The 23,652-nt window shown below is 40.9% G+C and overlaps 1 protein-coding gene across 2 annotated transcripts in view; it reads left to right on the top strand.

Annotated features, from left to right (window-relative positions):
* ARHGEF9 (Cdc42 guanine nucleotide exchange factor 9) overlaps nt 1-23,652 on the top strand; it is a 262,804-nt gene that overhangs the window by 27,344 nt on the left and 211,808 nt on the right. For both annotated transcript variants that reach the window (XM_087877453.1, XM_034435086.3), the window contains exons 2-3: nt 5,014-7,142; nt 20,766-20,916. In XM_087877453.1, coding sequence (XP_087733579.1) covers nt 5,085-7,142; nt 20,766-20,916 — 2,209 coding nt within the window. In that variant the 5' untranslated portion in view covers nt 5,014-5,084. The remainder of the gene's footprint in view (nt 1-5,013; nt 7,143-20,765; nt 20,917-23,652) is intronic.

The following is a 23,652-nucleotide window of genomic DNA, read 5'->3' as shown; positions in this document are numbered from 1 at the left end:
CATTCACCTTTTGTCTTGGATCAGGTTGTTCAAGTATTTTGTACCACCCTTGTTTTAAAAAGAGAAGACACCTTCCAAAGCTTTGGAAAGTGTGAATAGCAATAGCACTTAGTCTTATATACTACTTCACAGTGCTTTATGCCTCTCTAAGCAGTTTACAGAGTCAGCCTCTTGCCCCCCAACAATCTGGGTCCTCATTTTACCAACCTTGGAAGGATGGAAGGCTGAGTCAATTTTTGAGCCAGTCAGGATCGAACTCCTGGCTATGGGCAAAGTTAGTTTGCAATACTGCATTCTGACCACTGTGCCACCAGTAACTTTCCCAAATTGAGTTGAAGTTGCCCAATCACACCAAGTCACATCTTTGTATATTGTTTTAATCCAACAAGTGCAATATGTAAATCGTAGATTTTTGTCTTACAATAGCACTTAGACTTATATACTGCTTCACTGTGCTTTATAGCCCTTTCTAAATGATGTACAGAGTCAGCATGTCAGAGTCAGACATAATAGTCTGGGTCCTCATTTTATCGACTTCAGAAGGAATGGAAGGCTGAGTCAATCTTGAGCTGGTCAGGATCAAACTCCTGGCAGTGAATTAACCTGAATTAGCCTGCAATACTGCATTCTAACCACTGCGCCACCACAGCTGTTCAATGTTCGATGACACTGCTGCAATATTATCATCTCTTAATTTTAAAGATAGGTATTATTAATATGCTCTTCTGCAATCCGAAGGCCACTAAGCCCAATCTTCTGCTTTGTGAGAACTTTCTTATTGTTCTCAAAATCACTGTCTGGTGATTCAATGACTATTAAAATAGCCACTTCTGGATCCCACCAAGATATTATTAAGATTTCAATGTCTGACCACCTTTGAGCTAAGTGGTGCTTGTATCCAGCTGTTTGATCTCCTCGCCCACCTCGTCTTAATTTGGTGATGAAGTAATATGCAATCCTGAATATTTTTTTCAACCTCAATGTAAAACATTTGGCATCAGTTCCCGAGCCTTTTCCTAATGCAGTGGTTTGTTTCCTTCCCGGATTTGGTGTTGGAACATCTAATTGAGCCTGCTGAGATCCTAGAGAATATCTTTAGCAGATGTTAAGCCTGCTGTATATTTAACCTGTCCCCAAATTCCAGTCAGTCTGATGTGGTAGTTTTCAGAGCTCTTTTGTTCTGAGCTAATCATTATATTTATTTTGCTTATACCTGCAGGTTGCCATGTTGAATAAAGAATATAAATAACTTCCGTCCAAGTTAGGAGTTTCCAGTTCTTTTCTTTCTGTTGCACCATCAGGTAGTGAAGTTAGTATCTTGCTAACTTTTTCTTCATCCTGCTAGTATGTCCTGAAGAACCTCCAGCTTTTTGTCATTTCTCCCACCTTAGGGTTTGGAGAAGTGATGGTCTCAGCTCCCAGAATCGTCAGTGATGGCTCCACTGATGGGAGAAATCTGAGAGTTTAAATATTTAGAAATTTAGAGATGCCCATTAACGAGGAAGGTTGCATTAGAGTCATTACTAATTGAGTTGAGTTGCCTTCCCTTCTTCAGGTGAGACATCTGGCTGTCATTCTTTCATTTGGTGGGCTTGTGAAGAGATTGGATGCATTGCATAGAATGGCTACGTCCCAGCCTCTGCTGTTGCCTGCAATAATTATTTCAAGCTACCTCAATAGCTGAGATGCTTGGTGATAGTTGATTTTGTCCGTCATGAGATTGTGTAAATCATGAGTTTTAGGTGATTCTGGCACTAATTTTGGAGAATCCTAAAAGGCTCTTGAATGTCATCTGGTCATTGGCCCAAAGTTGTCCAGCTGGTTTTCGTACGTAAGGTGGGACTTGAACTCATTGTCTCCTGGTGATTGGCTCAAGGTTACCCAGCTGAATTTCACACCTAGACTTCATTGTTCCTGGTGATTGGCCCAAAGTCACCCAGCTGGCTTTCATGCCTAGAATTCACCATCTCTTGTTTTCTAGCCTGGTGCCTTAACCACTATCTCCATTATATCATACTGATTCTTTGTTAAGAAAGAAAGTGGCCTTCAGAAGAACTTTTGTAGTTGAAGAAGGACTAGAATTTGGGTCTCCCCACTGTTAATCGGCAGCTTCCCCACTACAAACCACATTGGACCAATCTTATCTTTGGAGTAGCAATGAGTGAAGCTTCATTATTTATCTGGCCCCCTTGAGCTGATAAAGCTCTACTGTGAAAAAGATCTTCCTGAAGCCGTATGGCCCAAACATCTGCTTCCTCCTTTTTTATTTTTCTACTTTTTGGTGACAATGTAGAGCAGTGGAAATGCAGCTTGGGGAGGGAGGGGGGATGCTTTCTTTTCTTTTCTCTCAAGGGGAAGTTTGAGGCTCTCTGTTTAAAAAATGTCTGGGTTTCTCTCAAAAGTTGCCAGTTGTTTGTTCCTCCTTCCTCCCCTCCCTCTCGCCTTCCTGAAGGGGGAACGGATATGAAGGCATTGAAACTCAGGCAGAATTTCCTTGACTGACTTGGAGGCCTTTGGGAAAACACGCTTCTCCCTGCTTCGGTCTTGAGCTTTTACTCCCTCTGCAAAACAATGGTCCAGATGGCCAGTCTGTCCTTTTCCTGCTCCGCAACAGAAGGGACAGATGGGAGCAGTTGTTTCAGGAATCACAATCCATTTAATGTTCTCTGAGTCCTGTAAGACAATGAGTGTGTCATGCAGTGCAGTCAGCTAATTCTGGGGCTAATTATGGGCAAGATCCTCAGTGCTATGGCAGATGATATGGGAAGCTGCAACCGACAAGGGTTGGCTTCTCAATGCTTCCTATGGGTTGATGCTTCAAGCATCTTTGCAATGGCTGAAGGCACATATTTTCTGGGATTTCCCCCCCCCCAGTTTGTTCAAAAGAGCCAGTTTAGTCATTAAGGCACCAGCCTAAAACCCAAGAAACTGTGAGTTTAGTCCCATTTTAGGCATGAAAGCTGGCTGAGTGACTTTGGGGCAATCACCAGGAGACGGTGAAATCTAGTCATACCTTAGGCAAGAAAATTAGTCCTTACTTCTAGGTTGGATTTCTCTTTAACAAGCTTCTACCCATTACTTTTTGTCCTCCCCTCAGAAGCTTTTGGAGAATAAGTTGATTCCGTCTTCTGTTTGATCACCCCTCAAGCACTGAAGACTGCTATCATATCACCCATAGTCCTTCTCTTCATTAGAGTAGACATATCTTGTTCCCTTAATTTTCTATCATAAGTTTTGACCTCCAGTCCCTTTATCATCTTCATTGCTCTTCTCTGCACACTTTAGAAAGAGTCTCAGCATTTTTAAAAAACTATACACAATATTGGGGCCTCACTAGTGTGGTACCACTACCATTAATCACAAACCATTACCTATCTGATCTATTGCAAAATCTGTACAGGCATGCAGAATCCATCCATCCAATTTCTATAGCCGCCCATCTCAATCAATGACTCGGGGGGCTTACTGTACATTCCAGAAATTTATGTCTCTTACTACAAGACAAACTGACTCCCAATTATACAAAGATTCTACTCTCCAATTTGAACTCTAGTATTATTAGAACTGTGGCTAAATCCTGTGTTGCTGTGTGAAAACAAATATCGCATTCCTTATTATGATTTTTTAAAATTCATTATGCATCTCCATGCCATTTTTATCTTTATTCTATTTTATTCTATTAATTTTTGATTTGGATCAATGATTAACCTTAAAATAAAAGTCCACTATTTTCAGTTTTTGCCCAGTAGATGTCCTGATTTAAAGTAATAGATAGGAGCACAGTAACTTCTGACAGATTAGGGAATAAAACTTCCAAGACCAACCAGACCAGCTACTCTGGAACACATTGAGAGAAGTTGGAGGAACAAGACAGTGGAGAGAACATAGAATAATAGAATTGAAAGGGACTTTGGAGGTCTTCTGGTCTAAGCCTGTGCTCGAGCAGAAGACCCTATACCATTTCAGATAAATGATTGTCTAGTCTCATTTTGAAAGCCTCCAGTGATGGAGCACCACAACTTCTGAAGGCAAACTATTCCATGGGTTGATTGCTCTCACTGTGTTGGAAATTTCTCCTTAGTTCTTCTAGGTTGCTTCTCTCTTTGGTTTGTTTCCATCCATTGTTTCTTGTCTTGCTTTCTGATGCTTTGGAAAATAGCCAAAATAACTTCTTGTCTTTGTAGGAGTCCCTCAAATATTGGAACAGTGCTAGCATGTCTTCTCTAGTCCTTCTTTTCAGAGAAAGTGAAGAAAATAGAGCTGTTAATCAGCCAATTATTTCAAAGCATGGAAATAACAGAAAGTATTTATTTCTTGTTCCTCTGTATGATTGATTATAGGTACCATCAAATCAGTATCAATTCTTAGTAACCATGTAGATGGATTTTCTTCATAGCAACCTGTCCTAATCTGGTTCTTCAGGTCTAACAAGGGTGTTTCTAGTGCTGCTGTAATGAGTCCTCCCACCTTGCTGTTGGTTGTCCTTCTTTCGTTCCAACTTTCCTAGCATTAGAGCCTTTTCCAGAGAGCTTAGTCTTTGCATAATATATCAAAAATTATGATAATTTGAGCCAAATCATTTGTGACGGAAGTGAGAACTCTGAGTTTTAGATTCAGAAGTTGCTATTTGCTAAGGAAAAGTGTACCCTTTAGTGTAATGTAGTGATAGCAAAAACCATGACTTTCGCTGCCTGATAGAATATGTATCACTGGTTAATGCTGGTTCCTCTTTCTTTCCATCAAATTCTGCTTGTTTAGATGGATGGAAGTATGTCCTGATTCCTTAAGCAAGTATCTGTGAAATATTAATTCAGGAAGGAAGTGATGGTGGTGTGTTTGCTCAGGATCTCATGAATTCTGGTTCATGAATCTAATGAGCCAAATGAACCTTTGATATTGGTGAAGTAAGGATTCAGCTGTTAGACTATTTTTGGACATGGAACTTTCCTTTTTTATATATCTTATGTTTCGAGGCAGAAAGCTTAACTGGATTATTTTCTATTTCCTCCTCAGGTTCTGCAAAGGAGACACTTTCAGTGACAATGGAGGCCTGACATTTGGACCTTGGTGTTACCATCAGAAGTATGGAACTTATTGACCATTGCCAACATGGTTGCTCTACCCCAGTTCCAAATGGATATGGAACCAAGAATTTTCAAGCCAACGCAAAAGAAAGATGCACCGAACAGACGTATCCTAATCTAGGTGCCATCGGTGACCCTGGCAAAGAGGATGTGAGCAAAAATAAGAAGAAGGCCAGGGGCAGTTGGATTTGGAATTTTGTTGGCCGCAAGAAAGGATCCTCCATGAATCCCAAACGGCCCCAATCCATGATATTCCTTGGAGATCATGTGGAGATCATGGAGCAGAATCGTAAGATGTCTTTCATGGAAAGAGTGAGATCCTATAAGAAGCTACGGTCTTCTGGTCTATCCAGAAATACATCCAAAGCAAAGGCTATCATAATCTCAGTGGAAACTCAAGAAGATCTTGAACAAAAAGCGCTCCATAGAATTAGAAAGCTCAGTGACGGCCAGCGGCCTTACCGTCACTCCTATGCTGGCTTCATTGAGGACTTGGATTCTTCATTTGAGGATATTGAACTAAATAGCTGTGTGTTGGATATTGAATCCAGCGAAAGCAAATGGCACAGAGGGCTAGAGCTGGGAGTCAGTAGTAGCAATGCTGATAATTATTGTTACAACATGTTGGCTCAGAAAAATGTGGCCCATGAGTTTGAAAAAACTCCAGAGTCTCGGGATGCTGAAGGACATTCTCAAGCAAGAGTTGCTTCGGTAGCTCCTGAAAATAAGAAAGGAAGAAGTTCTGAGGTCTGGGGATATCTAAAGGGGGTTTCATTGACAGGCAAGGACTGTTCCAAGTTGGAGAACTCCACTGCAGAACCGGGTCTTCAGAGTTTGAAAAACGCAATGGAGAATCCTCCTCCTTATCTTGCTTTTGCTGCAGGATGCAAAGACAACATGGGCCAGACTAAAAAGCCTGGCCATGGAGGGAAGGGAAGTCATTTTGGTGGTGTCCTTAGGTTTTTTAATAGCGTGGCTGGAGCAGCTAGGAAATGGCGGGGATCTTCCAAGACATTTTCTCAGGATGAACCACAACAAATCTCCAACTGTACACGGCAAAGGCTGGAGCGATCTCATCGAAGGCAGCCTTTGATCATTGCAAATGATAATGCTAACAGTTTCTCATTAACTAGACTGTCACCCGATTCTGAGATGTGGGATCACCCCAGTTCCAAAATCTCAGCTGGTCCGCTCCAAGGAGATACCAATGCTGAGATGTCTCATGAAGCCTTGAAGGACCACAGCAATGAAAGACCTTGTTCATCTCTTAGGAAAAGTATGCCATCTTTTCCCCACTCAGAATGTCCAAGTGATTGTCTGGTTCTCAATGGACATGGCTTACATACGGAACTGCTACAGAAGCAGAAGATTCTTCCTAACAAATTAAGTGATGAGGACCCAGGTTCTGCTCCAGGAGATGCCTGGATTTTGCCTCCTTGGGACCCAGAGAATACCCGGTCCTCTCTTGAGGTTTCAGCAGATTCCCAGAGCTTGGATACAGAAGAGTTAAAGTCTCAAGATCTGACAAAGGTCGAGATGGACATTGCAGGCCTGGAAAAAGATTCTTCTTTGAATTGTGAGGAATGGTATGATAGTGAAATGGATATCAAAGTGGTGTGTACTTCTGCCGAGGATTTTAATGCCCTCAGAAGTATAGCAGATACTCCAGATTTGGAGGAGGAATTAATAGATAACCAGATGTCCAAGAGGGCTCTAGGAGAAGACCATCACCATGCCAATGTGCGAGGAGATAACCCGGGGTATGCAAGGACTCTGCCAAATGTTGGTGTTTCAGTAGGTTCCTCCGCAGAAACTCGGAGTTTGGGAAGTATTTTGGAGGATGTTCGCAATCCCTGCACACCACTAGCCTGCTCATGCAACAGCCAGCAGGTTCTAGATCAAGAACGTTCTTCTATCAGAGCAAATGGCAGCACTTTTCTGCTACGACAGCCATGGAAATCCCGAGAATCCGAACATTTTAAGTGCGGGAATGTTTATTACCCTATCCAGATGAGCTTATGTACAATTGTCTCCCTCAATGAATTAAACAATGGAAAGGTAAGATCCTGCTTGGTCTGATGATCAGTTCTAACTACTTTCTCTTAACTGTTAAATGAAGCTGTGCAGGCAGTCCTTGATTTACAACCATTCATTTAGTGACTGATGTTACGACAACACTGGAAAAGGGACTTATAACCATTGCAGTATCCCAATAGTCACATGACCAAAATTCAGGTGCTCAGCAACTGGCAATGTATTTACAACGGTTGCAGTGGTTACAATTGTGATCCCATTGGCGATCTTCCCAACCACCTTCTGACAAGCAAAGGCAATGGAGGAAGCCAGATTTGCATAACAGCCACCTGATTCACGTCATTGAATGATTCACTTAACAACCATTGCAAAAAAAAGTTATAAAACCAACCGCTTTGCTTAGCAATGGAAATTCTGGTCCCAATTGTGATTGTAAATCAAGGTCTACCTGTAGTGCAGTGTTTCACAACCTTGGCTGGACCTCAACTCCCAGAATTCCCCAGCCAACAAAACGAAGTTGCTAAGATTGAGAAACAATTGCTAGAGTGGGTTTGATAGAAAGCAGTGATATATGAAGAGGGATTTCACCCTGGGGTATTTCTTGAACTGGTTTCTTCAAACTCACAGATTTTTGTTTTTTAATGATTTTTTCTTAATGTCCTGGTTCTAGTATTTATGGCAGGTTTATTTCTGCACTCCATAGATCGTCTAATACTGGTGGACCTCAATGTACGACCACAATTGAGCCCAAAATTTCTGATGCTAAGTGAGACTGTTAGATAAATTTTGCCCCATTTTATGACCTTCCTTGTCACAGTAGTTAAGTGAATCTGACTCCCTGTTGACTTTGCTTGTCAGAGGGTTGCAAAAGGGAATCTAATGAGTGCAGGACACTGCAAGCGCCATAAATATGAGTCAGTTGCCAAGTATCAGAATTTTAATCACATGACCCAAGGGAATGCTGCAATGGTTGTAAGTGTGAAAAACAGTCATAAGTCTCTTTTCAGTGCTATTGTAACTTTGAATTGTCATTAATTGAATTGTTGTAAATCAAGAACTACCTGAAGTTAATTTGACTTTATAATGTGCTTTTTTCTGACACTGGTAAAAATCAGTGTATTTCCATTTCCCTCCCCAAGAAAGCTTGGAAAAACTAACTCAAGAAACCATCTTCAAGCACAGCCACCAGCCACAATAAGTGAAGTGCTAAAATTCTTGTCTGCACTAGCAGTCGGTATCGTAGTCCTTCCATTGTTAATACGGACTTTAAAAAAATGAAAACCTATTCGCTGTTGTTTATGTTCAGCAATGCGGATATTTTCTGGCTTTGCTTTTTCCTGCATCCCATAATAGCTACAAGTGGTCCACCGGTTACAGAACTTCTTTTTTTTTTTCACCGTGGTCTTGAAGTGCCCTCTGCAGGTTGACTGTTAAATGTGGATTTTTTAGGAATTAGAGAAGCAGATTTTCTCCCTGTCATTTTGGTGTATTAAGACTGCCCTTAGTTTTCAGCCCAAAGTAATTTAACCCCTGCTGACCTAACTGAGAGAAGCAAAATGTTTTCAAAGAAAAAAATCAAGAAAGTCCAGTTGCCTTCTGGAAAAGAACATTTGGGACAACCATGGCCTGGATGTCTGAGAGTCTCCATAGAATTCGACTTAATGACTTTGCTTAACAACTGTCTGCGGTGATTTTCAATCAACCATGTCGGATTGAGACATAGTTATCTCAAACGTGCTTTTTCAAAAGGCAACTGGACTTTCTTACCTTTTTCCTTGAAAATGTTTCACTTCAAATCCAAGAAGCTTTTTCATAATATTTTCAAGGAAAAAAACCAAAACAGTATAGTTGCCTTTTGGAAAATCACCTTTGAGAAAACCATAACCTGGATGATTGAGAATCTCTATAGACACTGATATTTGAACTTGGTCCTGACTCCTGGTTCATCAATAAAGTCCTGGTCCATAATGTATTGTATTTATTTTTGCAACTTGTCATCCTTGCACCCACCCCTTGGCCAAGTAGTCTTCACTCATCCTTAAGTTAGAACTGAGTTGCCCAACTGGAAGATGTGTGGACTTCAACTCCCAGAATTTCCCATCCACCCATTTTAAAGTTGCCAAGGTTGGGAAACACTGAATTAGAAGGAAGCCATAGTAGCATGAAATATAGTTGTTGGTCATCGCCCTTCCTTGGTTCTTGCAGTCACTGAGTTCCCCCAGCCGCCAAACCTAACAACATTTCTCCACTTTGAAATTGTCTTTGGACAACATCAAATATGAGGCAAAAAGTATCTTTAATACTAGAATGATTAAGGAGAACGAAGTCTCGTTGATGGTCTGGAGATGAGATGAAGGCAATGCTATGGGAACATGACAAAAGAAACATGTTTTTCCATGGTTAGGTCTATTATGATTGTTTTAGCCATGGTTGATGAATCCCACATTTGGGTTATTTTTGTTAAACCATGATTTATCTCAGGGATTGAATTCACCCAATCACTACACTTCAGTCAGCCCTGTTAATAGCTTGAGGCCATGTCTGGCCTACGTCTGTACAATTATGTAAGAGAGCTGGATACAAAGCAATTTTATGTAGTGCTGCCTTCCATTAGTCAGCCAAACAGTTGATTGCATTATTCAATTCTCTGTAGTAGAAAATATTTCTACAAAGAGAAGAATGGGGCTTGCCACACAAAGAATCAAAAGTCTTAAATTGAATCTAGGATTTCCGACAGAGAGAAAATAGTTTGCCTGGTTTGTGTGTTTTATGCACACTCTTTCATTGGTGAAAAGTTAACACGTTCTCAACACTGCTGTAATATCTAGTAAATAGGCTGTATGGCCTATTTACTAGATAAATACAACCTGAATGATTCCTCTGAGTGATGCACTGGGCTTTGGGGAGAAAAAAAGGAATATTTTCAACTTCTAGGATTAAAGGAGACTTCTCCCCTTGTTTTTCATTCTAGTCCAACACCCTGCTCGAGCAGGAGACCCTAGACCATTTCAGATAAATGCCTGTCCAGTCTCATTTTGAAAGCCTCTAGTGATGGAGCCACCCACAACCTCTGAAGGCAAACCATTACACAGGTTAATTGTTCTCACTGTTCTCCTTAGTTCTAGGTTGCTTCTCTCCTTGGTTAATTTCCATCCATTATCTTTCCTTTTGGTGCTTTGGAAAATAGATTGACCCCCCCCCCTTGACTGTATAGGAGGCCCCTCAAATATTGGAATACTGTTGTCATGTCTCCCCTAGTCCTTCTTTTTATTTGACTAGACATAGCCAATACTTGTAAACGTTCTTCATATGTTTTAGCCTCCAGCCCCATAATAATTGCTGTTGCTCTTCTCTGCATTCTTCCCAGAGTCTCAACATCTTTTTTATGTTGTGGTGACCAGAACTGGATGCAATATTCCAAGAGTAGTCTTACTAAGGCTTTGTAAATTGGTACTAGAACTTCATGTGATCTTGATTCTATCCCTCAATTAATGCAGCCTAGGATTGCATTGGCTTTTTTGGCTGCCGCTGCACATTGTTGGCTCATATTTAAGTGATTGTCCACTAGGACGCCAAGATCCCTCTCACAGTTCTTTCCAATCCAATGTCAGGTTGAAAGGAAATTCTGTGATTGGGTCTACCTCTAGCATATCACCTGTCAGGGTTCCAAGTGATAAGTCCCATTCAATAGGAACTCTGAGGCAGGCGATTTCCTCAAAGAGCATTTTATCAAACTGGCAACTTCCTGGTGGAAAACTGGCTCTAATTTGGTGCTGGTTTCCCCACTTAATTAAAAGAAAAACTTCATCATTTTCCCTCTCAGAGTCTCAGTCACATGATCCAATCAGCATACAGTCCAGTTGCAGGATGACCTCAGCCTCTGCCCTGCAGACACCTGCATGAACTTCCTTGATTCCCAGGGGAAAGAATTTTATTTAGACTACAACACTCCAGCTAACCTCTACCAACCCCCTCCCTAGCCCCTTCACGCCAGGCTGCGTCAGCCTTGAAGCCGTGAGAAAAGAAACCTCTCTAGCAACTACACAAAAAGAAAATGGCCACAGTTCGGCCAACTTCGGGGCTGACATCACCTCTTCTAAGTAGTATTGCTATTTTGGGATGTCTGGATGACAGGCTGGAAGCCCACTTCTTAGAAACCCTCCACGCAACATTAAGCTGTGTCCATCCTATTCAATTCCTAGTCAATGCTGCCAATTGCCAGTTCAATTCAAAATTTATTTATTTTATTTATTTATTTATTAGATTTTTATACCGGCCCCTCTCCCGAAGGACTCGGGGCGGTGAACAGCCAAAATTAAAAAACATACAATATAAACAATTAAAATGCGTTTAAAACAGAATTAAATCCAAAATGGCTCCCCAATTTAAAACGCCTTACCCATACCCCTATAAATAAGACGAATTTAAAATTTAAAAATTTAAAATTTTCACATTTAAAAAGGGGGAAGATTTAGGCCAGGCCAGCTTGATAAAATAGAAAAGTCTTAAGAGCGTACTGGCCGGTGGGAGGCTATTGGTGGTAGCAGGCGGTCCTGTAAATAACCAGGTCCTAAGCCATGGAGCGCTTTAAAGGTGATAACCAGAACCTTGAAGCGCACTCAGAAGACCACCGGGAGCCAGTGCAGCTCGCGCAGGAGAGGTGTTACATGGGAACTCCATGTCGCTCCCATCACCACCCGCGCGGCCGCACTCTGCGCCAGTTGGAGCCTCCGAGTGCACCTCAAGGGGAGCCCCATGTAGAGAGCGTTGCAGTAGTCCAAATGAGAAGTAACGAGGGCATGAGTCACTGTGTGTAGGGAGTCCCAATCTAGATAGGGACGCAACTGGCGGATCAGGCGAACCTGATGGAAAATCCTCCCGGACACGGCCATCACATGCTCTTCTAATGACAGCCGTGAATCCAGGAGGACACCCAGGTTGCGAGCCCTATCCGTGGGGGCCAATGATTCGCCCCCAATAGTCAGCGATGGCACTAGCTGACTATATTGGGACGTCGGAAACCACAGCCACTCGGTCTTGGATGGGTTGAGCCTGAGCCTGTTCCTCCCCATCCAGATCCGTACGGCCTCCAGGCACTGGGACATCACTTCAAGGGCATCGTTGGGGTGGTCCGGGGTGGAGATGTACAGCTTGGTGTCATCCGCGTACTGATGGTACTTCACCCCAAAACCACGGATGATCTCGCCCAGCGGCTTTACATAAATGTTGAACAAAAGGGACGAGAGGACCGATCCCTGCGGCACCCCACATATGAGGGGCCTCGGGGTCGACCTCTGCCCCCCTGTCAACACAGACTGCGACCGGTCAGAGAGAAAGGAGGAGAACCACCTTAGTACGGTGCCTCCCACCCCCAACTCTTCCAACCGGTGCAGCATGATACCATGGTCGAAAATTGAAAATTGAATCTGAGGCATGTTTTCCCTTGGAGCCAGTTCCATGAATGAGCTCCTGAATAACCATATTGGTCCAACATACAGGTGGACCTCGATATATGACCATAATGGGGCCTTCCCATTATGGTTGCATGTTGTGATGGTTGTGAAATGGGTTGGTCATCATACTAACCCGATTTTGCATCATTTTTTGGTGAAGGTCATTAAGTGACTGCTTAAAGCAAATGCTGCAGTCATTAAGTGGACCAATGGTTTGCTATGGATGCAGTTTTGCTGAAAACCGGAAATGCAAATTTTTGGTAAAATGTTGTCACGTGATTCTGGGATGCTGCAAACTGTTGCAAATGTGGCCCTGTGTGCTGAGCATCTGAAATTCAGTCAGGTGATTGCAGAGGGTACCTGACCACAGGAACTTCAAATTTAGGTTGCAAGCCTCCTTTTTCAGGTCAGTCATAACCTGGAATGGTTAAATGACTGGAGATTAGGAGTACTTGAATTGTTGCTTCTCCACAGAGTCATGACCAGCAGCACAGGACTGCCTCCATTGAGTTTAGGAGATGAAGATCACATCACACTCTGAGTTGTAATGACCAGAAGTGGTGTACTTACAGGCTACAGTTGTTAGTTCACTCTTTTTTCCTATTTTTTTAAATTACTTTATCAAAATATAAAATATAGTGGTGTCTTGATCATCGTCGTTACAGGTACTCCTCGAGCAGTTGAGTACCAAGGTACCACGGTACAAAGAAAAATGAAAATAGTGGGAAAATAACAACGGTGATAACACTTAGACTTTTATACCTCTTCATAGTGCTTTACAGCACTCTCCAAGCGGTTTACAAGTCAATGTATTGCTCCCAACGAATAGGGGAAAAGGGGAAAAAGAAAGAAAAGCATTGACTTCTTACTCTTTTTAGCACAGTGGAATAAGATAATAACACTACAGCCTCAACTTTTTACTTTTACATGCTTAGATATACCAGCCATTTCTATAACAACAAACCTTTCTAATCAGCAAAATCCAAAATCAACAGCATTTTTTTTCCAACTTCAAGCACAAAGTTCAGAAGTGGTTTCTAAGTGGAAACAAAGTTAGCTGTATTCTTTTTCTTTGATTATGGCAGTCAATTTAGCTATCTTTGCTCATTGTATTAGTTTTCCCAGCAGGTCATCTATTGTGGTAATTAAATAATCTTTCCATTTTTGTGCATAGAATAATTTGTTTATTTGTGTCAGAAGCATCAGAATTAAAATAAGGCATGCTGTATAACATAACATTTAAAATATAAAATGCAACATTTAAAATATGTACAAATTTAACAGCTCCTGCCCAGAAACTAGCAACATTAATTGCATTCTATCATGGTGTCATGAGATCCTCAAGTCTGCACTGATCAAGACACAAAGGGCAGGTATACATATGGGTTGTTGTCTGCATGTCACCGGATAGCCCCATTTGTTCAGAGTGTCTCTGGATCTTGATGTACCTGTGCACAGTCTATTCAATGATTTCCATACTTCCCAGATCTCATCAGGCCAGGTGCCAGCTCCTCTGTTGGTTCCATCCAGTTGTGGTCCATAGAACAGTTGTTGGGTCACTCTTTATGAATTTCTACCTGACCATCATTCCTCTCCATGAGAGAAAGAAAAACAGATGACTAAATCTTGTGTATTTTTTTTTTGCACTAAACTCAAAATAAGATGTTTGCTGTCTCTCTTTCTTCCATTGTGAGTTGCTTCCTTTCTAATCTAATAGTGAATTGTGTCTTTCTTGACATTAATTGAAAGTAGCTCATTGATTGATTGATTTTCCCTGTGTTTGGAAGTAGTGTGGAGGGACAAATCTCTTAATTCATTTTCTTCACAAAACTTGATTGCTGTTATCTCTTTATTTCCTCTAGCAAGTTCATTTTGTTGTGGGACCTTTATCATTCTCTGAAAAAAAAAAGAAGTTCCCTTTAGGGCAGAGGTGGGCAACTATGGCCCTTTTATGACTTTTATACTTCAATTCCCATAATTCCTGAGCTAACATGGCTGGCTCAGGAATTCTGAGAGTTGAAGTCCACAAGTCATAAAAGGGCCATAGTTGCCCACCCCTGTTTTAGGGTGAAATGATAGGTTTTGAGTGTTTCCTTTTTCGAAATGGCAGAAATGTGCAAAAGGGTCAGACTTTGACCATGGGCTTGTGGTTTCCATTTTGACTTGTTAGACACTTACCCCAGTCTCTTCTGAATCAAGGAACATGCCAACCTCCAGCTCAATCCCCTTGGCTTTACGATTTCCTACACATGACCAGAGCAACCTCACATTTCCTGTAAAATAAAAAATCATCTCCCATGAAAGAAATGGCTAAATAAAGACTTTCCAATTTTGTTGCCACAGGCAATAGCATTTCTTTTACGTTCTGTATGCTGTTCCTCACCCATCCAAAAATGCTGCATCTGCTTGAGGGTAAGGATTGTGACATGATACAGCAAAGGAGATGGAAATTAAATAAAGTATTGCTCTCCACTCATTCCGGTTCAGTGTTTCTCAAAGTGAGTCATTAAGAGCAGGGTTTTGTAATCCCAGTGAAGGTCAACCCACTAGCGCCATGAAGATGGAGATAACCTAAGGTTGCTCCTTAGTATTCTGATCACATTGCTTCTGCTGCCACTGCCAATGGGCAACCCATCGGTTGCAAATAAATCTGACAATTTTCCTTTTGGAGAAATGTTGTTGAAGGGGAGCAACTGTCCAGTTGCCATGTGACTTTTGGTGCCTAGAGGCAAGAGGTTGATGAGTGAAGCAGAAGGAAGCTTGCATGCAGAGTTCAAAGCAGTCCACTCTGGAGGTGGTAGCTTAAGAGGGTATAGTTGCAACTGAAGCCATCTGCAAAATCTCATCCTGAAAGCTCTCTTCTTGGTCTCAATATCTCAGCAGAATTAGAAAATAAAGCCATTGAAAACAAAATGAGGGATTAGTGAAGCAGCTCCTCACTGAAGTTTGGTAGAAATTGTGTTGCCTTTTTCCTTTTTGGTCCTGGAGATGTGAGGCTTTGCTAGCACTGGTTATTAGCACAATAGCACTGATGATGTTACCTAGTTGGGTAAAGAAAACCATCAAGCTTGCAGTATTTCCTGTTGTGTTTTTGAGAGATGGAGAAGTTTTAAAGACATGTTTATGTCTTGGAAATTATGGGGAGAGAAGATTTAACAAAGCAAAATCATCTCCATATTCATTGGTTTCCTTGAAGAAGTTCTCAACAATGTTGCATCGATAGAATCCCCAAATTCGAAACAACAGAGGATTTTAGTATAACCAAAGGGGTGAAACAGGAATCTATCCCACCTTCTATTTATTTTCTTGTTGGAAACATTATTGGTACAAATTAGGCAAAAGCAGGAAATAAAAGGATTGAGAATTAAAAAGGAAGAATACAAAGTACAGGCCTTTGCAGACGATTTGGCCTTTATCATAGAAGATCCCCTAGAGATGGGAACCATATTATTACAGGAAATAGAAGAATTCGACAAAATAGCAGGGCTTAAAATAAATAAAGAAAAAACTAAAATACTAACTAAGAATCTTACTAAGAGGTAAAATGAGGAACTGGAAGAGAAATTGAGGATCCAAACTGCCAAGAAAGTGAAATACTTGGGAATTTGGTTACTGGCGAAATGTTCTTTGATAAAAGAGGACAATTACAATAAATTATTACAACAAGTACAAAAAGATTTGGATAACTGGGCGAAATTACAAATATCACTAATTGGCAGAATTGCTACAATAAAAATGAATATATTACCTAAATTTTTATATCTCTTCCAAACGGTACCAATAAAGCTAGGGAAATTTTTTTTCAAACAATTAAATAAAATAATAACAAAATTTATTTGGTTGGGGAAAAAAGCCCAAATAAAACTCAAACTTTTGCAAGATTCTAGAAAGAAGGGTTTTTTTGGCTTCCCTGACTGGGAACCACGGGGGAGCCCTGACGTGGCTTAAAGACTGGATTCAATTGAACAATAAAAGGGTATTAACATTAGTGGGCCAGGACCTCCAACTCGGTTTGCACGCATTCCTCTGAGAGAGGAAAAAGAAAACCCACACATATTTCCAGAGACACTTAGTGAGAGAAGCCTTGATAAGCATCTGGGAAAAAAATTAAGAAAAATCATTATATGAAAGTTCCAATTTGGTTATCGACAATGGAGGTCAGTGGTGGGTTGCTACTGGTTCTCCCCGGTTCACAAGAACCGGTAGTGAAAATTTTGAGTAGTTCGGAGAACCGGTAAATACCACCTCTGCCTGGCCCCGCCCCCAATCTATTGGCTGCCTCCGACTCCCAGCTGATCGGCTAGAAGGAAAAAATCAGGGCTCACTTGAAAAAGAAGAGGGGGAAAAAAAAAAAGACACCGTCACTTTAAATTGAGAAGCCTCCCAACTGATTGCTTCTCAGCCAGGAGGTCACTTGGCAAAGAAGAAGGGGGAAAAAAAAGAGCCTTCGCTTTAAATTGACAAGCCAAGATGCAGCTGCTGGAAGGAAGTTTTTGCTTTCAGAAGCAAAGTGACATTCAGCAGTTTGTTTCTGGGTCAGCTGAACAACAAACTGGATAAGAGGAGGGATTCTTATATGGTTCTATGTTTTTGAAGTTTTGGAGTTTGTGCAACATGGGCTTTGTGTTTCTAAAAAGGTTTGGGTGATTTCCATTGTGAAATACCCTGTCTTGAATGAGTTTTCTGCCTGCTTGTAAATGGAGCCAAACTTCCAGCTTCCACTTTCTATTATCTCTAAGCATCAGTAGCTGTTTCCTTCTTACAAAGTTTCCTTTATGCAGCTGGCAGGAATGTGGAATGAGTATCAGGCAGGTTCCTTCTTAGCAGCTTGATTTTTCCTTGCTTTTCTTATGAGTAATATTTTATTTGGGGAAATGAAGAGGGGGGAGTTTTGTATACATACAGAGAAAGAAGCACTCTTGTAATCTTTGACTTTTAGGCTTGCTGTCAAACATCAGCCATAATACTAATGTCTGTTTTGAACAATAGGTAGGTTGTATTACACGAATGGCTATTTTATATGTGAAATCATGACTGAAATATTTCTGCACCTATATTGGTTCACACTGTCAGGAAGTTTCTCCTTAGTTTTAGGTTGCTTCTCTCTTTGTTCAGTTTCCATCCATTGCTTCTTGCTTTGCCTTCTGGTGCTTTGGAAAATACATTGCCCCCCCCTTCTTTCTGGCAGCCCCTTAAAAGCCTGTTGCCTATCACACTCTTGGGCAAAGCATGTGAGCCATTTCCTTCTTTCAGTGGTCCATGAAAGTGCATCTATAGTATGTAGATAATAAAGTTGAAAAAAGGTGAACAACATTTTTACAGAACTATAGATACGTTGAGGCTGGGTGTGACAAGGAATGGCTGGGAGGGGAGGGGCCAGGTGAGACACCGCTTGATGTGAGTGACATTGAGTTGGCCACGCCTACCCAGTCACATGACCTTCAAGCCATGCCCACAAAATAAGCCACGCCCACAGAACCGGTAGTAAAAAAATTTAGAACCCACCCCTGATGGAGGTGATGTTTTACCCAAACGTTTTACATTTAAATAAGGTGGTGAGATATACAAAACTATTGGATGAACAAGGAGAATTAAAATCTGATCAGGGGAACTAAAGAATCAAGGAATAAAGATTGATTGGTGGCCTTATCTCCAAATCAGGACAAGATATAAAAAAGATTTAGAACAGTATGGCATCAATGGAAAACAACTGGAATTGGATAAAATATAACTAGGGACAGGGAAAAACATGATTACCGAAGCATATAACCTCTTCCTAAGATTTAAAATGGAAAAAGAAACTGTGAAGGAGACGATGATAAGCTGGGCTAGAAATTTCGGATATAGTATTGAACTAGATTATTGAGATGAATTATGGGAGAAAAAATATAAACTAACGATGTCAGCAGCCTATAAGGAAAACCTTTACAAAATGTTTTATCATTGGCATTTACCCCCAGAGAGATTGGCCAAAATGTTTCCAAATCGTTCACCTGAATGCTGGAGATGTAGTTATAAACAGGGAACTTTCTACCATATGTGGTGGACCTGCCCCAAAGCCAGAAAGTATTGGCATAAAATAAGGGAATGGTTGGAAGAAATTACTGAAGATCAAACTGAAGTCAGAACTATTTTTATTGGGCATTTTAGATGGGAAAATGGGTAAAAAAATCTAATATATAATATTACATATATTAACTGCAACCAGAATCGTTTTTGCTCATAATTGGAAATAGACTAATATTCCTTCAGAGGCAATGATAATAAGAAAGGTACTTAAGTGTGCAGAGATGGATAGGTTGACTATGTAATTGAAAGAGAGAGAAGAATCGGAGTACTATCAAGTTTGGAATAGATGGTATACATGGCTAGAGAATAGGAGTTAAATTATTGTATAAGAATAATATTGATGAAAATATGATTATATCGTATTTGTGTGTAAATATTATAATTCAAATGATTGTATAATATAGGATAGTGAACCGTAGAAATAGAACCTATGTAAATATGAATGTTATAGATGATATTGATACCGATATGGAAATGCTGAAATGAGTGAAAATTTGTGTTTTGTTTTTTAATGTTGAAAATGTTTAATAAAAATTAAAAAAAAAAAAGAATCCCCAAATTCAGTAATTGGTGGAAAAGAGGGAAGGTTAAAAGCTTAAGAAGATCTTAGTTCTCTCACTCATATCCTATGAAATTCTGAGCTGAGAATGGTGAACTATCATGGAGTATCGGACTTTTTGCAAGATCCAGTGGTTCAAGGAAATTTTCTATATATGTGTTGTTTCTTGTGCCATCATTTATTTATTTACTTATTTATTATATTTCTATACCGCCTTTCTCCTGTAGGACTCAAGACGGTGTACCGTCAAGAAAAATATAGATACACAAACATCATAAAATTGCTAATTAAAATTATTATTATAACATAGTTTGGCCCAATTAAATAGAACCTAAAATTAGATAACATTTTAAAAACATTCACATGTTCATATGTTTAGCCCCGCCTGTTGGAACATCAGGGTTTTGAGGGCACGGTGGAAAGCACGGAGATCAGGGATATTTCGTATCTCGGGGCAGTTCATTCCAAAGGGTTGGAGCCCCCACAGAGAAGGCCCTCCCCCTGGGAGTCGCCAGTCGGCATAATTTGACTGACGGTACCCTGAGTAGTCCCTCCCTGTGAGAACGAACTGGTCGGTGGGAGGCTATTGGTGGCAAAAGATGGTCTCGTAGGTACCCAGGTCCTAAGCCATGGAGCGCTTTAAAGGTGATAACTAACACCTTGAATTGCACCCGGAAGACGACCGGGAGCCAGTGCAGCTCGCGTAGGAGAGGTGTTACATGGGCGCAATGAGCTGTGCCCATAATCACCCACGCGGCTACATTCTGGACCAGTTGGAGCCTCCGGGTGCTTTTCAAGGGGAGCCCCATGTAGAGATGCTAAGGTTACCTGAAAAGATTGTCAAAAATTAAGAGGGGGCTGGCAGCATCTTTCCAGACTAACATTATTAAAAGGCATTAGCTTTTGTGAGCTATAGTTTACTTAATCAGTTGCATAGATGGGCCAATTTGGGGTAGGATTTGATGCGTTTGCTGAAGTTTGGTAACAAAATCATATCTTTTTTAAAAAATGCATTGGTCTAAAAAGCTGCTATCAGACATCTTCTGATTTGAGGCTGCCAAAGACTCTCCTTCTACAATGTCTGAAAGGACTGTTGACTTAAAGACTGGAACCTAATAATGTAAAATAGAGGGAGGGAGGGAAGGAGGGAGGAAAGAAAAGGAAAGAGGGAAGAAGGAAGGAGAGGAAGGAGAGGAAAGGAAGACAAAAGAAAAAGACAGAAAAAGAAGGAAAGAAAGAAAGAGAAAGAAAGGAAGGAAGGAAGGAAGAAAGATGAGTGTATATTTGTTCCTGCTCATTGTCATTACTTTTTTGTTTGGCCTATTTCTTTCTTAAGTAAAAGCACATTAACTGCACAAGAGATCATGATATCTTTGAATGTGAGCAAATTCCACCTCAGTTGATGAAGATGTTACACATCGCATTTCAACACTGTGCTGCTCTTTCTTCTTGTACATGAGTGAAATGAAGATATCTTGACATTTGGGGTGGTTTTTTTACATTTTGTTAAAAAAAACTTTGCAGTCATTTTGTCTTTACATCAATTCCTGTCTCTCCCTTCCGCAGCCACGATCTCACCCTCTCTGCCCATCTCCAGCATCTCCTCCTCCGTTCAAACTTTTTTTGGACCGATGTCACTCCCTCCCACTCTCCAAGAGCACCCCAATGGGATTGGATCAGCTAGAATGGAAACAGAAGCTCTTGATCAGCTCTGCTGGTAAGTCCCATATTAATGGACCCTCCTAAGCTAGATGTTGCCTTAGAGCCTTGGTGGCACAGCAGACTAAAGCACTGTTAAGTAACACCAGCTGCCTGCAATTATTGCAAGTTCAAATCTCACCAGGCTCAAGGTTGACTCAGCCTTCCATCCTTTTGAGGTAGGTAAAATGAGGACCCGGTTTGTGGGGGCAATAAGCTGACTTTGTATAAAAAAGAACACCGCTGGGGTGGGGGTGCGAAAGCCCTACTAAGCAGGTATATACAAAAGTATGAAGGCTATTGCTTAATACATTGTAAACCACCCTGAGTCTCCGGAAAAGAGCGGCATATAAATCGAACCAATAAATAAATAAATAAGTAAATAAGAGGAAGTGGTGGGTAGAAGATTGTTTGGTATGTGAAGTTTCCTAAGAGTTGTGCCTGATGTGCAAAAACTTGACTTTAGATTTCATGTATGAATGCATGTTAAGAAAGGGGGCTAACTCTAGAAGATGGGGTTGGATTTTAGTGGCAGATATGCTCATACAGGCTTTATGGTAGCCATCTTGGGAGAATGCTGATGACACTTTCTGAAGCTGCATCTCAGAATGATTGGAGGATTCCGCGCTACTTTTTCTTCAAAGCAATAATAAAACCTTACTTTTATGACCCTGTAATCCTGGGTTAGAGTCGTGACGACTGCCCGGAGCTGAGCGTTTACTGGCTGGATGCCTTTCCTGATGCCACGTGGAGTTCACAGCAGATATTATTTTTTTTCCACCCTAGGAGAGAAACATTTGCTACCTAGGATTGAACTCTCAACTTTCCAAAAGGGAGGCTAGGCCGCCACACCACTCTTTCAAAGCAATATATAGGGCCTGTAAAATAAATTGCAAATCTTGTACAGGTAGTTTCGACCTACAACCATTGTTATGATGACATTGAAAAAAGTGACTTACAACTGGTTCTCATGCTTATAACTGTTGCAGCATTCCCCATGGTCATGTGATCAAAATTCAGGCACTTGGCAACTGGTATGAACAGATAGTCCTTGACTTATGACCATAACTGAGTCTAAAATGTATGTTGTTAAGTGAGAAATTTGTTAAGTGAGTTTTGCCCCATTTTACGACTTTTCTTGCCACATTTGTTAAGCGAATCACTGCAGTTGTTAAATTAGTAACCCGGTTGTTAAGTGAATCTGGCTTCTCCATTGACTTTGCTTGTCAGAAGGTTGCAAAAGGGGATCACATGACCCCAGGACACTACAACTGTCATAAATATGAGTCAGCATGTAAAGCATGTGACCATGGGGATGCAACAGTCAAAGTGTGAAAAATGGTCATTTTTTGGTGCGTTGTAACTTTGAATGGTCACTAAGCAAACTGTTGCAAGTCGAGGATTACCTGTATTTATAATGGTTGCAGGGTAGTCACATGATTGCCATTTGCAACTTTCCCAGTGCCTTCTGACAGGCAGTCAGAGAAGAAACCAGATTTGCTTAACAACTGCATGATTCACTTAACAACCATGGCAAAAAGGTTGTATAGTTGGGTCTGGCTTTCTTAACAGCTTCCTTGCTTTGCAGTGGAAATTCTGGTCCCAATTGTGTTCGTAAGTCGAGGACTACCTGTAGTGTATCCTTGTTTTTGTCAGTCAAATGTGTTCTCCTCTAGAATGGGGGCTCAGGCAGAGCGGCCCCCCCTCCCCTTTCTCCTTTTTCATTGGACGTTGCGTGTTCTGGAGTTACTCAAGAGCCGAGTCTTCATTGGATGAACTTGGTCCGCTTCGATTGTTCGGGGCATTTTGGGGTTAACTTTTGTGTGGTTCTGTTCTTCTAATTCACCTGGTTCGTATTTGTGACGGTTGCAGTGTCCTAGGGTCATGTGATCCCCTTTTGTGACCTTCTGATAAGCAAAGTTAATGGGAAAACCAGATTCACTGTGTTACTAATATAACAATTGCCGTGATTCACTTAACAACTATGGCATAATGGCTGTAAAATGGGACAAATTTCTCTTAACAAATGTTTCACTTCGCAACATAAACTGTGGGCTCAGTTGTGGTTGTAACTCAACGACTACCTTTTCTTTCATGTTTGCAGTCCTGCTTTGACTGCCAGGGAGAAAGTTTGCTGCCCAAATTTGTGGTGAATTTGCACTGAGTCAGAGCATTGGTTGTCTGAAATGATTCATAAAATCTCAGCAGGACATTCTTTGGAGAACCTGTTCCCCATAATATGCAGAATATATTTTTCCAATTTTTTTTTTTAAAAATATCATCTTACTCAATTATTCATCCTCGTTGGCGTCACCTTATTCTGGAATGGAAATTTAAAATAATATGAAATGGGGACAGTTTCTTAAGGGTGATCAAAACTTAGACTCCAGTTAGTAGAAATCCAGCTTGGTTCACTGCTGGCTTAGAGAGCAGGAGGGGGCTTGGAGAGAGGGAGAGAGAAAAAAGGAGAGAGAAAGAGAGAAATGGATGGATGGATAGATAGATGTGGGGATGATGGAGAGATAGATATAAACAAGGTTGGTTAAGTAATAATAAGATACTTGCAATAATTTTGACAATATCTTCAATATTATTAAACAACAACATCTGCCTATCCCAGATCCTTGGGAAGGATTCAGTGGGTTACACAGACATGCCAAATCTAGTCTAAACATCTGGCTGACAGTGCAACCAAGCCTAATAATAATAGTCCTGCTAGTACAATTGTCTTTCTCTGGTTTCTGGGCACAAAAAG

This window comes from Pantherophis guttatus, chromosome 12 (genome assembly GCF_059756535.1).
Source record: "Pantherophis guttatus breed Tessera chromosome 12, ASM5975653v1, whole genome shotgun sequence".
Taxonomy (NCBI): domain Eukaryota; kingdom Metazoa; phylum Chordata; class Lepidosauria; order Squamata; family Colubridae; genus Pantherophis; species Pantherophis guttatus.
Note: the sequence above shows the minus strand (reverse complement) of the source record. Positions and strands in the feature narration are given on the sequence as shown.